This window comes from Gekko japonicus, unplaced genomic scaffold (genome assembly GCF_001447785.1).
Source record: "Gekko japonicus isolate JY-2015 unplaced genomic scaffold, Gekko_japonicus_V1.1 scaffold3952, whole genome shotgun sequence".
In the NCBI taxonomy this organism is placed as follows: Eukaryota; Metazoa; Chordata; class Lepidosauria; order Squamata; family Gekkonidae; genus Gekko; species Gekko japonicus.
The window spans coordinates 42,853-61,847 of NW_015167163.1; the positions used below are offsets into that span (position 1 = coordinate 42,853).

At 49.0% G+C, this 18,995-nt stretch overlaps 1 protein-coding gene across 1 annotated transcript in view; it reads right to left on the reverse strand.

The window, feature by feature from the left end:
* The window catches only part of ROBO4 (roundabout guidance receptor 4), a gene marked incomplete at its 3' end in the record, with an annotated part of 83,469 nt that overhangs the window by 35,131 nt on the left and 29,343 nt on the right, over positions 1 to 18,995 (reverse strand). Inside the window, exons 8-15 of the mRNA XM_015413110.1 lie at positions 18,040 to 18,259; positions 16,757 to 16,878; positions 15,936 to 16,107; positions 12,862 to 13,056; positions 9,719 to 9,761; positions 8,572 to 8,702; positions 6,865 to 7,206; positions 868 to 981 (exon numbers count right to left, since the gene is read on the reverse strand). Of these exons, the coding sequence (XP_015268596.1) occupies positions 868 to 981; positions 6,865 to 7,206; positions 8,572 to 8,702; positions 9,719 to 9,761; positions 12,862 to 13,056; positions 15,936 to 16,107; positions 16,757 to 16,878; positions 18,040 to 18,259 (1,339 nt within the window). The remainder of the gene's footprint in view (positions 1 to 867; positions 982 to 6,864; positions 7,207 to 8,571; positions 8,703 to 9,718; positions 9,762 to 12,861; positions 13,057 to 15,935; positions 16,108 to 16,756; positions 16,879 to 18,039; positions 18,260 to 18,995) is intronic.

Below are 18,995 nucleotides of genomic sequence, written 5' to 3' on the forward strand. Positions count from 1 at the left end.
GGTCAAATCAGTCGATCCTAAAATAAATCAACCCTAACTGTTCCCTGGAAGGCCAGATACTGATGCTGAAGCTCAAATACTTTGGCCACCAAATGAGAAGGGAGCACTCACTGGAGAAGACCCTGCTGCTGGGAAAGATTGAAGGTCAAAGAAGACGGGGACAGCAAAGGATGAGATGGTTAGACAGTGTTATCAAGGCAACAAACATGAAATTAAGCAAACGCTGGAGCACGATAGAAGACAGGAGGGCCTGGTGTGATGTGGTCCATGGGGTTGCGAAGAGTCGGACTTGACTCTGTGACTGAACAACAACAGTGCGCAACCTGAACCATTCTGCTTTCGTACTGTAACAGACAGTTAAACTGCAGGAAGAGGTACCTAATCTGTGCAACGTACGTCACAAAGACCCACGTGGTTGCAACCACATTCAAGAATGGAAGCCGCAGCACCTGGTGGTTATTCGGAGAGGTGGTCTAGGACAGCCGTTCACAAATTGCAAGTGTTTTTAAAAGGGGATTTCTCTGCAGAGGAGCTAAGTGGCTTAGGCACTTGACTCTATCCTAGAGTGTCAGACAAAGGTCCGGAAGCCTTAGGTTCACATCCCCACTCAGTTAGTTGCAAAGCATACTGGGTGACCTTGGCCCAGTCCCTCTCTCCACCCACCCACCCCCACTTAACCTACCTCACAGGGGTGCTGAGAGGATAAAATGAGGAAAAGATCACCACACGTCCTGCTCTGAGCTCTCCAGAAGATGGGCTACAGCTATGCAACATAATTTTTCTCCGAAAGGGATCCAAGAAAATGCTCTTATTTGACCTCCCTCTAATGCTCCCAGGCACTTGGGAAAGAAGAGTTACTTCTCCTACCAGGGATTCTGTGGTGTTTTCCAGCGCTGAGGCCGCTGATCCGTCTGCTGGGATTGCTCCAGTCTGCTGGAAAGCTGGACGGAGTTGTAGGTGTGCTATGAGCTTGTTGCAGCTCTGGGGAATTAAAAAAAGACATTAAAATTAAACATTCTTAGCCTGAACTCTAGTTATACCTATAGACATCTGCCATTGCATCTGTCACTTTTGTCATCCCACCTTTCCCGTAAGGAAACCAAGAAGTCGCTCTGCACAGTTTCTCTACGTTAACTGCCTGAAAGGTAGATTTGGCTGGCCTTCCAGTGAGATTCCTGGCTGTGCAAGGATTTGAACTCAGGTCTTCCTCGTCAAAGTCCAGGACTCTAGCCAGGGCATCACACCAGTTCTACAAGCAAAAGGTACTGTTATGAGATGTCGTTTGTCTATTTCAGTGGGTCTGTCATATTTCCCGCCCCACAGTTTTCTTTCAGTCATTTGTCAGTGTGCATCTGTAACTTCCACTGTGTGATCCTCACTCCTTTTATTTGGTTTGAGTTCATAACGTTGTCTTAGGCTGCTCCCGCATGGAGTTTTCTATCCAGTTTACCATCCATCCAAACTGCAGCAGGGCTTTTTGGAACACTGTCCACTCTCCAGGTCTCCCCCCTGCTTTGCTCGGATCTTACCCCAAACTTGCTTAGAATCATAGAGTTGGAAGGGGCCATACAGGCCATCTTGTCCAAGCCCACCCCCTTCCCACTCAGTGCAGGATCAGCCCAGAGCATCCCTGACAAGTGTTCGTCCAGGCACTGCTTGAGGACGGCCAGTGAGGGGGAGGCTCACCACCTCCCTAGGCAGCGGACTCCACCGCTGAGCTGCTCTTCCTGTAAAAAGAGCCCTTTGATATGATCACACTTGAAAGCCTCACGTCTCTTGAGAAACCTGTATAAGGGCCAAGAAGCGACAGTTAGAACCGGATATGGAACAACTGATTGGTTCAGCATAGGAAAAGGAGTACGACAAGGATGTATATTGTCGCCTTGCTTATTTAATATATATGCAGAGTACATCATGCGAAATGCTGGCCTGGATGAATCACAAGCCAGAATTGAGATTGCTGGGGAAAAGATCAACAACCTCAGATATGCAGACGATACCACTCTAATGGCAGAAAGTGAAGAGGACCTAAAGAGCCTCTTGCTCAGGGTAAAAGAGGAGAGCGCAAAAGTGGGCTTGAAGCTCAACATCAAAAAAACTAAGATCATGGCATCCGGCCCCATCACTCCTTGGCAAATAGAAGGGGAAGCTGTGGAAGTAGTGACAGACTTCACGTTCCTGGGATCCCAGATCACCGCAGACTGTGACAGCAGCCATGAAATTAAAAGACGCCTGCTCCTTGGGAGGAAAGCGATGGCGAACCTAAACAGCATGATAAAAAGTAGAGACATCACCCTGCCAACAAAAGTCCGCATGGTCAAAGCAATGGTATTCCCAGTAGTCATGTATGGCTGCGAGAGCTGGACTATAAGGAAGGCCGAGCGCCGAAGAATAGATTCTTTTGAACTATGGTGCTGGAGAAGACTCTTGAGAGTCCCTTGGACTGCAAAAAGATCAAATCAGTCAATCCTAAAAGAAATCAACCCTGACTGTTCCCTGGAAGGCCAGATAATGAAACTGAAGCTCAAATACTTTGGCCACCAAATGAGAAGGGAGCACTCACTGGAGAAGACCCTGATGCTGGGAAAGATTGAAGGTCAAAGAAGACGGGGACGGCAAAGGATGAGATGGTTAGACAGTGTCATCGATGCAACGAACATGAAATTGAGCAAACTTCAGAGGACGGCGGAAGACCGGAAAGCCTGGCGGGAGCTGGTCCATGGGGTCGCGAAGAGTCGGACTTGACTGTGCGACTGAACAACAACAACATTTGAAAGCTCATGCTCAAAGCATCCTTGCGTGTCAGGTGGACAGGAAGCTGCTTGTTTTTAAGGTCCCACCTTCATGGGATATATTTTCCTTTGGTTGCCCCCCCCTGCAGCTTCTTTCCCCCACCCTGACATCAGAGGGATTTGGGGAAGGGGGCTTTACATGGGGGCTTTACATGAACTCATGACGCTGTCTTATACTGAATCAGACCCTGGGTCCATCAAAGTCAGTATTGTCTACTCAGACTCAGTATCATCTGCTCAGCTCTCCAGGGTCTCAGGCTGAGGTCTTTCACATCACCTCCTACCTAATCCTTTTAACTGGAGATGCTGGGGATTGAACCTGGGACTTTCTGCAGGCCAAGCAGTTGCTCCACCCTTTAGGCTTTAGGTTTTGCATCGGCAATTGCGAGATGGTTATACTGAAATAACGTTATTCCTCTCAATTCCCAACTTCCAATTTTAAAAAGCACTTTTCTTTATATCTCTGGGAATTCATACAAAAGTGACTTATTTTAGCTCTGGATCCACGACCACAGAGATGCCGCCAGATATGACCATTCCTGATCCTTGCCCCCGGCCCATCCCTCTTAGCATCACTTACTGCTGGGAGCTCAGCCGCTACTTTGTGAATCTCCGTCCTACTCCCCAGCTTGAGGGAGCCACAAGAGACAGGTGGAAACCCACCAAGTAAGAGATGAGAGTGTTTCTGTCCAAGCTGGAAAGGAAAGCTGCTTCCTATGGAAGACTGTTCATGTAGTGGTTAAGTGCACTGTTTGGTGTAGTGGTTAAGTGCATGGACTCTAATCTGGGAGAACCGGGTTTGATTCCCCACTCCTCCACTTGCACCTGGCTGGATGACCTTGGGCAAGCCATAGTTCTGATAAGAGCTGTTCTTGAAAAAAGAGCAGTTTCTGTCAAGAGCTCTCTCAGCCCCACCTACCTCACAGGGTGTCTGTTGCTGGGAGCTCAGCCGCTACTTTGTGAATCTCCGTCCTACTCCCCAGCTTGAGGGAGCCACAAGAGACAGGTGGAAACCCACCAAGTAAGAGATGAGAGTGTTTCTGTCCAAGCTGGAAAGGAAAGCTGCTTCCTATGGAAGACTGTTCATCCTAACGGGCCTAAAGTGTACATTAAACCTTCCTGAAAACCAAAGAGCCTTTTCTATAGTTGGTTCCAGAGGCACCAAGCTGGACCGGAATGCAAAGGCAAGTATTCTGACCCGAGCTGCGAAGGACCCATCCGATCACAAGCCGCAGGGGTGGCCTTCTGGACTACCGCACTGTATCCTGGCAACCCGGCCCTGCAGCGTCCTTAGCAGGGAAAACGCAGGACGGGAACGTCTCTCTGCATTGCTTGCGGCAATTAGCAGCTTCGGCAAGCAAATTAGGTTTTATATTAGATTCTGTGGAAGTCACTCGATTCAATTTGTGCCTGAACTTTGCAGATAATTGAATTAGGACCTCTGCGAACCTCAGCATCCCTGCGGGGATGAGTGGGGGCCCCCGTCGCCAGGTGGGTGGGCACTGAGCTAGTTCTGTTCTCACCCCAAAATCTGCATGGCGTGGAGACATGAACCGGCGCAGACCCCTTTACTCAATACCAAAGGATGCAAACTGGCCTGCACCACAGATGTGGTTTAAAGATGCTAAGATGGTTTGTGCAGGTCTGGATCCATGGTCAGAAGTCCCACCGGGCTGCTGATTGCAACAATCAACTAAACCACTTAGGGAGGACTGTCAGCCACATTCAATCGAGGTTTTTAGATGACTGCTGAAAACTTTTTTTTTTATGTTCCAGCAGGCCTTCGGGAAATCCATCTTGTTAACGATTTTGCATGTTGCTTTGGTGACTGCGTAGGTAATTGTGGTGCTCTTTTTCAGCTTTTTGAAACCGGCTGCATGAGTTATTTTAATGGTGAGCCCAAAAGTGTAAAAACAAATAATGTCCATTCTTCATGATGCTTCACACCCCAGGGTAGCACTCTGGGTGCATTCAACAAGAATCCTTCTCAGGAGCTAAGCAAAGCATGAAAGGAGGGGGCCAGATGGTCAGTTATTGTGATTTTATGAAGGCCCCTGACTGTGAATGATTAAAACACCCGTGACTTCCTGCCAAAGATGGGATGTTTAGAATCAGGATTCAACCCTTCTTAACTCTGCCACACTTTCACAGGCACAGATATGAAGAGCTTGTAGGTAGTAATCGTGGGGGGGGACGGGGACACAGACTCAGGTGAGTAGCCAGTCCAATGTTCCCTCTAAGCTGAGTTAGTGTGAGCTAGCTCACGGTTTTTGAGCCTCTGGCTCACACATTTTTGTCTTCGCTCAGGAAGGATGGTTCCAGAGCTAACCAAGTTATGCAACAGCCAAGTCACCTGCTCACAACTTTAATGCCAGTAGCTCACAAAGTAGAATTTTTGCTCACAAGACTCTATAGCTTAGAGGGAACATTGATAGCCACGTTGGTCTGAAGCAACAGAACAAAGTTTGAATCCAGTGGCACTTTTAAGGCCAACCGAGTTTACAAACCCACAAGGAGCCCTCACCAGAGCTGAAATTTTGGGGCACCAGCCACACCCCACTCAGACCACATGTCAAGCATGTAGCTTAACGCTAGAAGAGCCTCACTAACTCTAAAGTTTGGTGTAGTGGTTAAGTGCGCGGACTCTAATCTGGGAGAACCGGGTTTGATTCCCCACTCCTCCACTTGCACCTGCTGATGTGACCTTGGGTCAGTCACAAGCTGTGGCACAGCTGTCCTTGAAAAAAGAGCAGTTTCTGCCAGAGCTCTCTCAGCCCCACCCACCTCACAGGGTGTCTGTTGTGGGGAGGGGAAGGGAAAGGAGTTTGTAAGCCGCTCTGAGACTCCTCTGGGTAGTGAAGGGCAGGGTATAAATCCAATCTCTTCTTCTTCTGAAGATGGTGCAGCAACGGACTTTGGGTAAAGCGTAAAGCAACTGTCCTGTGTGTAAAGTGCCATCAAGCCGCAGCCGACTTATGCCGACCCTGCAGGGTTTTCAAGGCAAGAGAGGGTCAGAGATGGTTTCTGCCACGGCCTCCTGCACAGAGGAGACCCTGGACTCCCGTAGGGGTTTCCCATTCCAATGTTAACCTGGGCCACCCCTGCTCAGCTGCCAAGACCTGACGAGATCAGGCTAGCCTGGCCCATCCAGGTCAGCTGCCCCGAGAGGCTGTGAAATCTTCCTTTGAAGGTGTCCAGAAAACTGGGACCAGGATTTCCTATACTGGGAGAGGGGGGCTGCAGCACATAACCCACTGCCCCCCCGTTCAGCTAGGGTTAATTATATACAGGTGGCTATTCCCTGCTTAGATGCTATGAGAACCAGCTTAGTGTAATGGTTAAGAGCGGCAGACTCTAATCTGGGAGAACCGGGTCTGATTCCCCACTCCTCCACATGCAGCTGCTGGTGTGACCTTGGGTCGGTCATAAGTTTTTTCAGAGCTGTTCTCTCAAGGGCAGTTCTCGGGAGAGCTCTCTCAGTCCCACCTACCCCACACAGGGTGTCTTTTGTGTGGAGGGGAAGGGAAAGGAGATTGTAAGCCGCTCTGAGACTCCTTCAGGTAGTGAAGGGTGGGGTATAAATCCAATCCCCTCCTCCTCCCCACTGACAGCGCTGTTTTCTCCATCCCATTCCCCTGTTGTGGCCATTCCTTCTTGCCACCAGAGAGCCTTTTTGTTTTAATCAGCAACTGACATATCATTATAGTGTTATAACAATCTGTCCGTCAGCTTCTCTGAATTCCCAACTTTCATTAGCGTTTAAAGTAAGTCCCTTTCATTATATATAGCTCTGCAACAATAAGGTCCAGAAACTTTAGGTATGGCAACCACAAAGGCTGCCAATTTTTTCCTAGCAGGGCTCCAGGGCCTTTCATGGGTACACAGCGAGCAGAAATCCAGAAAGTCAAGTTTCTTTCACGTGTATGCCAGGAAAAAAGGCGTGTTGATCTGCTGATTGCTGGGTAGCGCTTATAGGCAGAGGAGCCCCGCCAGAAAAGAGTCGGCAACTCTGCCTTCCCAAATCCATCACTCTGGCTCTGAAGCTACTGCCTGATCGTGTGTGGAGTCTTACCTTTCTTGCTGTTTTTCTCCCAGGTTGTCTGGAGAATAAGGTTTGGGGACGAGGGACTGGCCGCCTTCCCTTGCCGTAACGCTCCCCGGATTTTGGCATGATCTATCCTCAGATTCTGGCCGCAGAGAGGGATCAGCCTCTGGTCACCTGGCCGTGCCACTTCCATGCTTGGCAGGCTGGGGCTGGAAAGGTGTGGCAGGGGAGCACTGCAGAAGGTTTTCAGGTCCTTTGCAGGAAGGTCCACGTAGAGAGTTCCGGACAAGCTGCTGCTGCTGCTGCTGTCAGGCACCAGTGGAACAGCCTGGACGTGGGATCCTTGGCTCTGCCTGTCGAAGGACACAGCTGCACAAGGGGAGTGGAACGCACAAGGTCAGAGCCAACACGCACAGCATCCCTGCCCGTGACAACCACTGTGCTTCCCCCCCCCTTTCCATCCCAGCGGGTTGCACGGTGTGTCAAGCAAAAGAGCAGCATCTGTTTGGGAAAAACGCCATGAGCCAGGGCTTGATGTCAGGATACCCTGAGGTGGGACAGCTGCTCGGGCCTGGGACCTCTGGCACAGGGCCCACTGCCACTGCCACACTCCTCCACGGGCCTCTCCTGCTGCTCACCTGCCCCTTCTTCCCCCCCACCCACTTGCTTGAAAGCACTCTGCCTCCCATGTTCCCAGCCATATGCAATGCCCAGAATCGTCAGGGACAGATGCCCCATCCAAGTACTACCAAGGTGGGGAAAGGATGCACGGGCATGTGGTTTGGTGGTTGGGAATGGAGGCAGGAACAGGGGGCCTGGTGGTGGGCAGGAGACATGGGTACTGTCTGTCTAGGGTCCCCCACGATCTGCAACTGGCCCTGGCATGAGTCCCAGCAGGGGGCTCCAGGCCAGCTCCTGGAGTCTTCTGGTGCATGCGCCGTGATGGCATCACTCAGAAGCGCCAGGCACATCATGCGGGGGACACTCTAGCATTTGGGTAAAAAACTCTATGGTCACCATAGAGTTTTTACTCGAATGCTAGAGCATCCTCCACACGATGTGCCTGGCACAGTGACATCACCTCCAGGTGACGGCATCATGGTGGGCACGTCGGGTGCGATGGGGCTCTTTGGGGACAGGGCTTCCCCTGCTGGGCAGGTGGCCGGTCCCACCCCCATGGCAACCCTAGGCATGAGTGGGTACCTCCGTTCCGACTCCAATGGGAGCTTTTCCCATTCTTGTTCCTCCCACTCTTTGGAATGGGCTCCCAGAAGTGATCCAGAAGACTCCATTCCTCCCAGATTTAAGACGGTCTGGATGTTTGAGGTTTAATGGATGTTTTAGGGCTCTCTATTGCAGGCAAACTTCATTTATGGGCTCAGTGTGTGAAATAGTCTTTGTAGCTTGCTGTACACACTTGGTTTTTATTTGGGGTATTATAAGCTGCATCCTGACCTGGAGGGCCCGCCCCAGGCTGGCCAGATCTTGGAAGCGAAGCAGGGTCAGCCCTGGTTAGTACTTGGGTGGGAGACCAACAAGGAAGTCCAGGGTCATGATGCAGAGGCAGGCAACCGGAAACCACCTCTGTTCACCTCTTGCCTTTGGCTGCATCTTGACGGCACTTCCCACCCCCATCATAAGCCGCACTGAGTTATCTGGGAGGGCAGGCGTGACAGAGAGACAGAGGGGTGTGTGTGAAAGGGTTTGGCCCCGCCGTCAGCAGGCGAGACTTACTCGATTTGTGGAAGTCTTTGGGCTCAGTCCACAGGAGTTGGCTGCTGAGGCTGCTGCTGGTGCTGTAATTCTTGGAGCCAGGGGTGGACTTCCAAGTGTTGGAAAGCCAGGGGGAATCACTTGGGTCTACCCTACAGTGAAGGAGACAGCAGTCATGGGAGGAGGGAGGAAGGATTGGAAAGGCAGGCAGAAAAGAGTGAAAGTCAGTGATTCACACATTACAGGGTGGGTCTGGGGTCCCCCTCCCTGTGCGAGATGTAACACAGTCAGTAATGAATTGCGGGTCCTCCTCATTTCCCACCTGTGTGGTGCCTGATTCAGATCAGGACCATGGTGCTGGTAGGGATGGAGCTTCAGTTTCCTCCCCTGCACCATTTTCAGGCACTTGAAAGGATCCCAAGGAAGGGAAGGTGATAGTTGGCCTCCTGAGGAAACCTGTGTGCCTCCCAGGGAACTTGTGGCTTTCTTGAAACAGCACCCTCCCTGGACGGTTTCAGGTCAGGAAAATGGAAAGGGTGGATGGATGAAGCCCCTCTCCACATGCACCGTGGTTCTGATCTGAATTGGGCACCACAGGTACAGGAACTGAGGAGAACTGGCAGAGTGGGGACCCCAGATGCAATGAGTGGACTGCATAATATCTCAATAGAAGTCCAGTTCCTGCATAAGCATTGCCATTCAAGCCTGGCATTTGCACACAGACGATTTGCAAGCCACAGAAGCGTGTGGCACTTCCTCAGTGTCTCAGAGCCCTCTGCATTTGACAACCAGGCAGAGTAGACACCCCATAACATGTATGGGACCTTTCTAGCTCAGAAAGATACCCAGAGGTGGTAGAAGAAGGAGGAGGAGAATGAGAAGTTGAATTTATACCCCACCCTTCACTCTGAGTCTCACAGCAGCTTACCATCTCCTTCCCTTCCTCTCCACACAACAGACATTATGAGGTAGGTGGGGCTGAGAGAGCTCTGAGAGTACATCTCTTGAGAGAACAGCTCTGAAAGCACTGTGACTGACCCAAGGTCACCCAGCTGGCTGCATTTGGAGGAGTGGGGAATCAAACCCGGTTCCCCAGATGAGAGTCTACCCCTCTTAACCACTACACTAAACTGGCCTTATCCCTAGAGTCCCAGCAGCTACAACTTACCTGTGTTTGATGATGGTGTCGGCACTTGCATTCCTGTACAAACCTGAAGAGAATGAGGAGTGAGACGTTACAGTGAGCCACACCAGTTGGCAATTCATTTCCTGAACTGTGTGTTTAGCACAAGGCCTCTCCTTAGGGGCCAGACTAGAAGTTAGGCATACAGGCATACGACGTTGCCCTTAAGATTCTTTCTAAACAGAAAAGGCCACTTCTGGTAAGTCGGTCAGGATCAGAAAAGCCAACAGAGTGGTGGCACTTAAGCCGTCTTCTTGCCACCTGCTCTTTCCCCACTCCAAGCCATCACTGTCTAACCATCTCTAGCCATTGTGGGGTCCCAAATGGAACCCCCTTTTGGAAAATACCCTCCTCCTGCCCATGAAGCCCTCAGAGGGGCTGGATCCCTACTTTCTTGAGCCAGGAAGCACCAGGCTGAAAAAGAGGGGCTGCTGAGCACTGTGCTGGATTTGTCTTCATGGTTCAAGGGCGACTTCCATTGCTGCACCCTCCCTTCTCCCACAGGGCACTTTCTGGCAGGATCAGTGGGGTGCAGGATCAGCCCCAGATGAATAGTCACCTCTGGAGGGGGGGGTGTCCTTGGTCCCACCCCTCCATTTTTCATTTTTGGAATCTCCTGTTTTAGTTCATTCCATTATTTGGATGCAAGATTTTGCGTGCGAGATTTATCTCTGTCAAATGAAGATGATAAACGTGCACACTAGGATCTATAAATCTGTAATTTATTTATATCCCACCGAAGCAAATAAAAAGAAATCTTTGTCCTCTATGCTTATAGCAGATTTTTAATTCTGAAAATAATTGAACTGAGAAATTGAACTGTGTATCCACATTGGGTATACCGGTAAAAACTAATGTCACAGTAAGTGTTGTCAGCATTACAAGTCAAGAAGAAATCTCTGAGGACAGCCTGTGATACCCCACTCATGCTCTGAATCCCTGAGGACATCCCCCCCTCCCCGGTCACCTGCCCCCTACATCTGGAGTGGATGGGTAGTTGTAAATGTCAGCTGTCCCTGCCAGTTCTCCTCCCACAACCCTGCCAAGGTTGCCAAGTCGTTTCTCAGCCGCAGCGGGGGACTCCCGGGTGGCAACTGGCGCGTGTGCGTGCAGCGCACACACGTCACCAGGAAGTGACGTTAGGACGCCGGGCATGCTGGGGGCGGGGCCACGACCATCGGAGGGAAAACTCTATGGTTTTCAGTTTTCCCCGCCCCCCGGGGGGACTTGGCAAGCCTAAACCCTGCGCATGATTCAAGTTCCCCCACCACAGCTTAAAGGATCCTTTGGGGGACAGGGGAGAGACAGGGACCTCAAGAGGTATGTGTGCTGAGTCCTTTGGGGAAGGGCAGAATTCCATCTATAGCTTGAGACACACTCATAACCCATGAAATGAATTTTGTAGGACACCACTTCTTATATATATCATTATATCTATATATCTATCTATGTGTGTACAGTGGAGGGGAGGGAGGGGGGGCAGGCTGAGTCATGCAGACTATCTGGAACATCCCCACAAGTCCATTTTCCTACAAAAGGCCACAAAATATCAAGCCACATGAGACACTGAGAGCTCCATATCCCAAACTTCTTGCATATGTGAGGATCCTAGCATTTCAAGGAGGAGGGTCTTTAAATAGTCAATTCCAGATCCTCAGTTAAAGGGATCAGGTAGAAGGTGATGAGAAAAACCATGACCTGAGCTCCAGGAGAGCTGCTGCCAGTCTGTGTAAATACTGACCTTGATGGATTGGTGGCTCGATTCAGTATAAGGCAGCTTTGTGTGTAAATAGCAGGCTTTGCTTTGAATTTGGAAGTAAGGTAAAGGTAAAGGTTCCCTTGCTCGAAAGCCAGTCGAATCCGACTCTAGTGTTGCGGTGCTCACCTCCGTTTCAAAGCCGAAGAGCCAGCGCTGTCCGAAGACGTTTCCGAGGTCATGTGGCCGGCATGACTAAACACCAAGGTGCACAGAACGCTGTTACCTTCCCACTGAAGTGGTACCTATTTATCTAGGAAGCGAGACAGCGGGAGGAGGCTTTCTTACGCGCCCCCCACCCGCTTCTCTTGCCCACCTGGGAAGCCGGATGGACGGGAGGATCTTCTGCGGCTCCTCCTGCCTCCCCCCTTCTTTCTTCCTCTCTCTCCCCCCTTTCTCTCTCTCTCTCTCTTTCTCCTTCCTTCGTGTCTCTCTCTCTTTCTAGGGGTCTAGGGGCCCGTTGTCTCAACGGGCTTTGCTCCCTAGTTCTCACATATTCCCAAATACCAATATCGATTCAGGTAAATAGTTGGGAAACACAAATTTATTTGGCTCCATTATACCATATGGGGACCAACCCCATAGGGTAAAACGGAGAAGGGATTTAAGCTTTAAATGCTTGCTGAGTTCACTTGCTGAGTCATGCCGCTGCCTCGGCACAACTCTGCGAGTGAATTCAGCAAGCATGTAAAGAGATCACAATCTCTTTAAATGCCTTCTAGCCACACCCAAATAAAAGCCAAATAATACCAGCTTTTATTCAGGTATGACTATATCAGTAGCCGAATACAGATCTCTGATCTGTATTTGGCTGAATAAATACCCAAAAAATACAGACGAGGTATTTTTCAGGTATTTACTGGTCTCAGTATATACAGAGCACACACCCTTATTTGGAAACATGGCATTAAAGAAGGGAGGGTTTGAGCCATTCTTCCTGCACTGTCTTCCTGATTTACACATCCCTGCTTAAACCCCACCCCCTTCCTAGTCTTAATCAGGCTTCTACAAAAGTGTGATTTAAAGAAAAGAAATGTTGGGAGTTCCACTCATGGAACTCTTAGTGTCATGATTGGTTTGGTCTGGACATAGCACTCCAGCACACCTTCTGTATAAGCCTAAAGTCAGACCCGATCCCCTGGAATTACACCTCATCTCCAGACTACAGAGATCAGTTCACCTGGAGAAAAAGGCTGCTTTGGAGTGTGGACTCTATGGCATTGTACCCCACTGAGGTCCCCCTCTTCCCCAGGCTCTGTCCCCAAATCTCCAGGAGTTTCCCAACCTGGATCTGGCAACCCTACCCCCCCCCATCCCCTGCCAGGGGCCAGGGTGGATCTGGTAACCCAAATTCAAATACAGCCTACCCCACCTTCGCTGAGACCATAGTGCCGTCTCTTGCTATGCAGCCGGGCTTGTTGCTGACAAACGTAAATGGCCAGCACCATTAGCATGATCCAGAGAGCGGATCCCACACTGGCAATGAAGACAGGCTGGCGCATCACTTCCAGGATGTAGTTAGCAGACAGGAAGTCAGGAATCGTTGCCATTTTCCCCACTGTAGGTTCTGGGGAGAGAGAAGGAAAATAATAAAAGTGTCCCATCGACAGTGAAAACTAGGCAGAAGATTGGACTCTGACTACAGTTGACAGAAGCCATGGACTTCTATGTTGGCCTTTGAGGGGGATAAGCAGCAGATTTTGCACACAGAAGGTCCCATGTTCAGACTGTGGCATTTAAAGGCCCTCTGGTTGCAGGGTTTTATAACTTGATGCAGGCAAGGAGGCAACACAAGGCGGATATATAACATGTTGCAAGTGGAGGACTGTACACTGTCTCCTTCCTCAGACTTCAGAGAAGGCACCATAGATTTAGAGATAGATAGAGAGGTCAGATACAGAGCATCCTTTCCCTCCTGCTATCTGATACTATCCCTTTGAAGTAGAATGCTATTCTTAGGGACAAGACCTTCCTTCCAGCTTAACCTCTCTCTCCCACACACAAAGAAGAAGCATGCTCTCCATCTTTGGCACCATGGATGCAGGCCATGCATTCTGCATCTGCATCCATCAAAGCTAGTTAGATTATATTCTATCCCTATCTCTCACCTACACTATCTAGAATGAAGTTCCCTAAATAAAGAACTCTTATTAGTTTGAAACTGACAAAAGGCTCCATGCTAATTTGTACCTTTGCTAGCACACACGGTACTGAGAAGCTGCTGCATTGTGTACGCCTAGTGCACCCTGTTACGTAATCGAGATTCCTGGCCATACCATACCAGTCTAACATCACACACAGTTTCATTTGCCTGTCCTTTTTACAGCACATGCTCTGCTTTCTTCTCCATGCTTCTGCCTCCGTCTGCTCTGCTTTCTCTTTCAATATAGTGGGGTCTAGCCAGCCCAGCCACGGACTACAGATTCCCTAATGGGACAAACCTCTCAACACCAATAATAAAATGAACTCCAGCTATGCTAGAATCAGAGTTGCCGTTTGCCTGATTCCGGCAGGGGATCTCCTGCTGGTGCACCCTGTCCCCCTATTGGTGCTCAACAGGGCAGTAGGGGGAAATGGCGGGGAGGGAAATGGCATCACACAAAAAACTGTGCAAGCAGCTGAAAAAAAACAGAAGTGAAATCCCACAACGCCCTAGAAATCCCCCCCCAATCACTATGGTTCTTACCACTGAGAGTGGGAGAATACCTAGAGCAATGTGGGACACAGTGACGTCACTTCCAATTTTTCAGCTGCAGATGATGTTGCAGCATTCCGTGTGACACAGTTCCTGTATGTTTCTGCCCTTGCCCCAGCCCTCCCACTGGTTACTAGAAAAAGGCCGGAAAGCCTAGCTGCAGAACAGAAACTGAAGGTCTGGCTTTGTCCAAAGCATCTTCCTACATCATTCTTCAGGTCCAGTCAATCCATAGCTTTGCATATCCTTCATTCATCCCCCTCCCTTCTGAATTCACCACCTGGAGAGCCCAAATCTTCTACAATGACCTTACAGAGATGAAAATCCGTATGTACAGAAGAGGAACAAGCAGAGGTGTGCTGGCCCTACCCCACGCCCATGCACAGTCACTGACTCCTGAGCATGGAGTCTAGGCAAATGGGAAATGTTCCCATGTAGGCTCTTGTCCTTGTGATGGGTAATCCTCCCAATCCCAGGAAAAGAACCTATGATCATACACTACATGCATAGATTCTGTGCTCACAAGCCAGTGATAACACATAGGCAGGAGGTGGGGCTAGAGCACTCATGCCTGTTCTCCCTCTACTATATGGTGATTTCGATTTGCATAATATTGTATGGCAAGGGCTCCATGGGTTTTGAACAAATGGTCTGTGTGTCTGCATGGATTCCTCCACCCTAGGAACAGTCAACGTGGGGAAGCTCTGTGTCCCAGACAGTGGTCCAGAGACTTCCTGCCTCGCTCTTCAGCCCCTCATAGCTAGTCATGCTCTGTGACAAAGTCACTGTTACTTGTCAGAGCCAGCTTCACAGTTAGGGAGACAGGAGTGCCTGCCGTGACATACAAGGCCCAAAGGGTGATGTAACATTACTGTATGGAATATCACACCTGTTTCTTTTACAAATGGAACTACAAGCGAAACTGTTCCCTTTCCAATTTAGTAGGGTTGCAAGGGGAAGACAGATAAAATTGGTTTGGGAGCTACATCTGGCCCATGGCTACTGGGCAACCCTTCTGTACAGTTTACACAAGCAGGGCATAACTAAAAGGTAAAGGTAAAGGTTTCCCTTGCTCGAAAGCCAGTCGAATCCGACTCTAGGGGTGCGGTACTCATCTCCATTTCAAAGCCGAAGAGCCAGCGCTGTCCGAAGACATTTCCATGGTCATGTGGCCGGCATGACTAAACACCAAGGCACACAGAACGCTGTTACCTTCCCACCTATTTATCTACTTGTAATTTCTTGCTTTCTAACTGCTAGGTTGGCAGGAGCTGGAACTAGAGAAAGGAGCTCACTCCATCATGCGGCACACTCGGGTCTAGAACTGCTGAACTACCAACCTTCCACAGCCTGTGGTTCAGCGTCTTAACCACTTGAGCCACCGCAGCTCCTAGGACATAACCAATCTAAAACTGGTTTAACTGTCTTGGCTTGTTCCCCAGTTCTAGGGGACTGTCATTTTTGTGAAGGCCGTGTTTTCTGAGACAGACCCCTAGTTCTTTGACAAAACTAAAATGCCTGTGAGTTTGGATGGCTAAATTGATTTGATAGTGGTTTTCAATTTGGTAATAAGGACCACTGCAGGCCCCCTAACACAAATTCAATAGCAGGCTCCTGCTTGTGACATGCAGGACATCTCAGGACAGGCCACAGCGGGTATTTCTTATTCCCATGGTTGAGCCTCACAAAAGGCCCAACCCCGAGCACAGTATAATTTTCCAAGAGGTTAAGTGCAGAATAGCATCTCTCACCTAGGGTGCTGCATACAGGGTTACTGGCCATTCCGACTCCTGCTCCATTTATGGCTGCTACCCGGACGCAATATTTTAGCCAGTGGCCCAGACCTGTAGCTTCTAGATTATGCGTTCCTCCATCTACTGTCCTATTAGAGCCTCCATGTGTCTCGTTACCCAGGAACCAGACCTGAAAGGACAAAGAGAGTCTGTATGGCAAGCCAGTCTTTCTACACGACATTAGCACAGGTGGGACTGACCAGGTACAACCTGTGCAGCCACACAGCTTGAGAAGCCACGGAGGCGGAGCTAACAAAACCCACCCAATCGCAGAAATGCAATGTGAGTTCACCTCCTGTGTATGTATACCACAACACAGTGGATTACCAAGGAAAACAGAACAAAATTAACCACATTTTTTAAAATATGAAACTAATCACGTTTTTTACCATGTGATCTTTCTTTTAGGATTTGGGGGCAGAATATATAGTTCCTCCCTTTGCTTTAGGCTGAAAAAGTGAATGTCCAAGGTGAGTTTCATGGCTCATTAAAGTTTTGAAAATGGCTTTTTCCCTGCTCCCAGTCTAACACACTACACGTTAACACTACACTGGGTTAATCTGAAATGCTAAGAAGGTGACATCTTCAAGGACCTCCAGTGGCCATCAGCCAAAGCATTGGGACCACACAGTTTTTAGTGTGCACACTCCCTGTAAGGTTCTTCTCCTACCAGTTACGGTGTTGAACCTCCAGTCATCAGTTCTTGAGGCTCCTCCAATATTCCAAACCAAGTCTTCCAAATGTTAAGCTCCCCAATGCCTTCTATCATTCCTCCTTACCTGGTAACCCTTAATAATACCGTTGTGTGCATCCTGCGGTGGAGGCTCCCAGGAGACTATCACAGTGCCATTCCCACCTTGTGACACGGTAATGCTGATGCTCTGAGGAGCGGCACTGGGTGCTGAGAAGAAAGGAGAGGTCTACTTAAAGGCTTGGAGGAGAAAGGGCAGCGCCTGACCAATATGACCAACAGTTTACCTATCAGGAAAACACACAGGTATTTGCCACTAAGGGGTGTGGAATGGTATGGTATAGCCCAATCTTGGCTATAAGCAGGGCTGGATCTAGGGATGGGCATGAACTGGAAAAATGCAGTTCAGGTTCGTGGCCAAACCACAAACCAAATCGAAGCAGGAGGTTCGTTCGTGAATTGAACTGGTTTATGGCCCTGCAAACACCATTGAAAGGGACCACAGTCCCTTTCAATGGGGGTTTGCTGAAAGCCCGAAAAACAGCTGAGATGCAGGGAGCAGGCTCCCCACCACTCAGCTGTTTTTCAAGCTTTCTTGTGCATTCCCTTTAAAGTTTAAAGAGACTGAACAAGACAGCCCCAAACAGCTGAGCGGTAAGAAGCAGACTGCTCCCTGCCACTCAGCTGTTTTTGTGGCTTTCATGGAAAACAGAAAGCAGGGGTTTTCTGCTCTGCCCATGAACTGCCATGAACCCCTGCTTTCTGCTCTATCCATGAATCCATGAACTGCCATGAAGCCCTGCTTTCTGCTCTATCCATGAACTGCTACGAGCTGCTTTAAGTTTGTGGATGTTCGTGATGGTAGACCCGTCACGACCTTTGGTGTGCGAACCACAAGCAGGGCAAAATTTGTGACGAACTTTGCTTTGTGGTTCAGTTCATGCCATCCCTAGTTGGTACTTGGAAGGGAGACCACCAAGGAAGACTCTGCAGAGGACAGCAATGGCAAATCACCTCTGCTTCTCACTTGCCTTGAAAGCCCCTTGCTGGTGTCACCATGATTCAGTTGCAACTTGACAGCACAAACATACATACATATTTGCCTCTAGGCCAAGGATTAAGGTTTATATCTACAGCATAAATTATGATCTCTGTGCATCTGATGTCAGTGCAATGGCTGAGACTTCTCTTCTGGCAAGATTCATACCTCTCTAGGTCCTGCAAGGACCAAGAGCACATAAATATTCTATGAGCCTCCAGGGAATCTCTCCATCATCTCAGAAAAAAACATTCACTGAGCACACACAGGCTGTATCTCTAGGACAGGGAGTGTATCAGAATCTCACAAGGGAGATGGTGGCATACTGGTACCTTCTTCTGGGATCCAGAGATGTCTCGTATTGCTCTCTGAGCCGTGGAAATTCCCTGAATACGGTCGCACTTTGAATTCATACTTGTAGCCTCTCTCAAGAGCTGGAACAATAGCCCGGTGGTCTCTTGGGACATTCCATTCAGCCCAATGTGTGCTCACAGGAAGCAGTGTGCGGTAGAGGACCATGTAACCTTCTATGTGCTGGGCGGTGGGGATGACCTTCAAGACAAAGGACAGAAGTAAATAAAATGACAGTATTGTTAGGAATGAGCAGTTTTCTGGAGGACAAAGAGAGACTGGTGTGATCTTGAGAGACAGATGAAGCCTCTGAGTAGCACAGGAACGACAGGAGGAAAGTGGGAGTGGATGAGCACAAAAGCTGAAGTTTTGCACAAAGGTTAAATTCTGCATATTTTGGCAATCCAATTCTGAACGTGTGATTTTAAGATTTGGATTTTTGAGCGATACTTGTTGCCAGCAACACAGAGCGTTCATTTGCTCCATTAATTTTTAAGTCCCGTTTTTGCTTCTTTAAAAAACAACAACAACCAATCCTTTAAATCTAAAAACACCCACAATCAGGAATTTTGTAAAAAACCAAATTAGAATGCATACACATTCGAATTCTTGCAGTCAAATTTGAGGTAGAAGAATCTACCTGATCATTTTTATCCTCAAGTGCATCTCAGTTCTGAAACACAGTATCAGTGGAAGAAATGACTAGGTCATGACCCTTCTAACAAGCCCGTTGTCCTAATGAACAGGGGTAAACACAACTGATTTCTTCTAGGTAGCTCCTATGAGCAGAATATTTCCAGTTTATGGTTTAAGCATGCTGCTGATTCGTCTCCTTGGTGAGAACTGAGAAATTATATTTAAAGCTAGCCGATTCAACTTAACTCTCTTCCCCAGTCCTCTCCCCCATTTTCTCCATGTTATCTTCTAATATGATCAG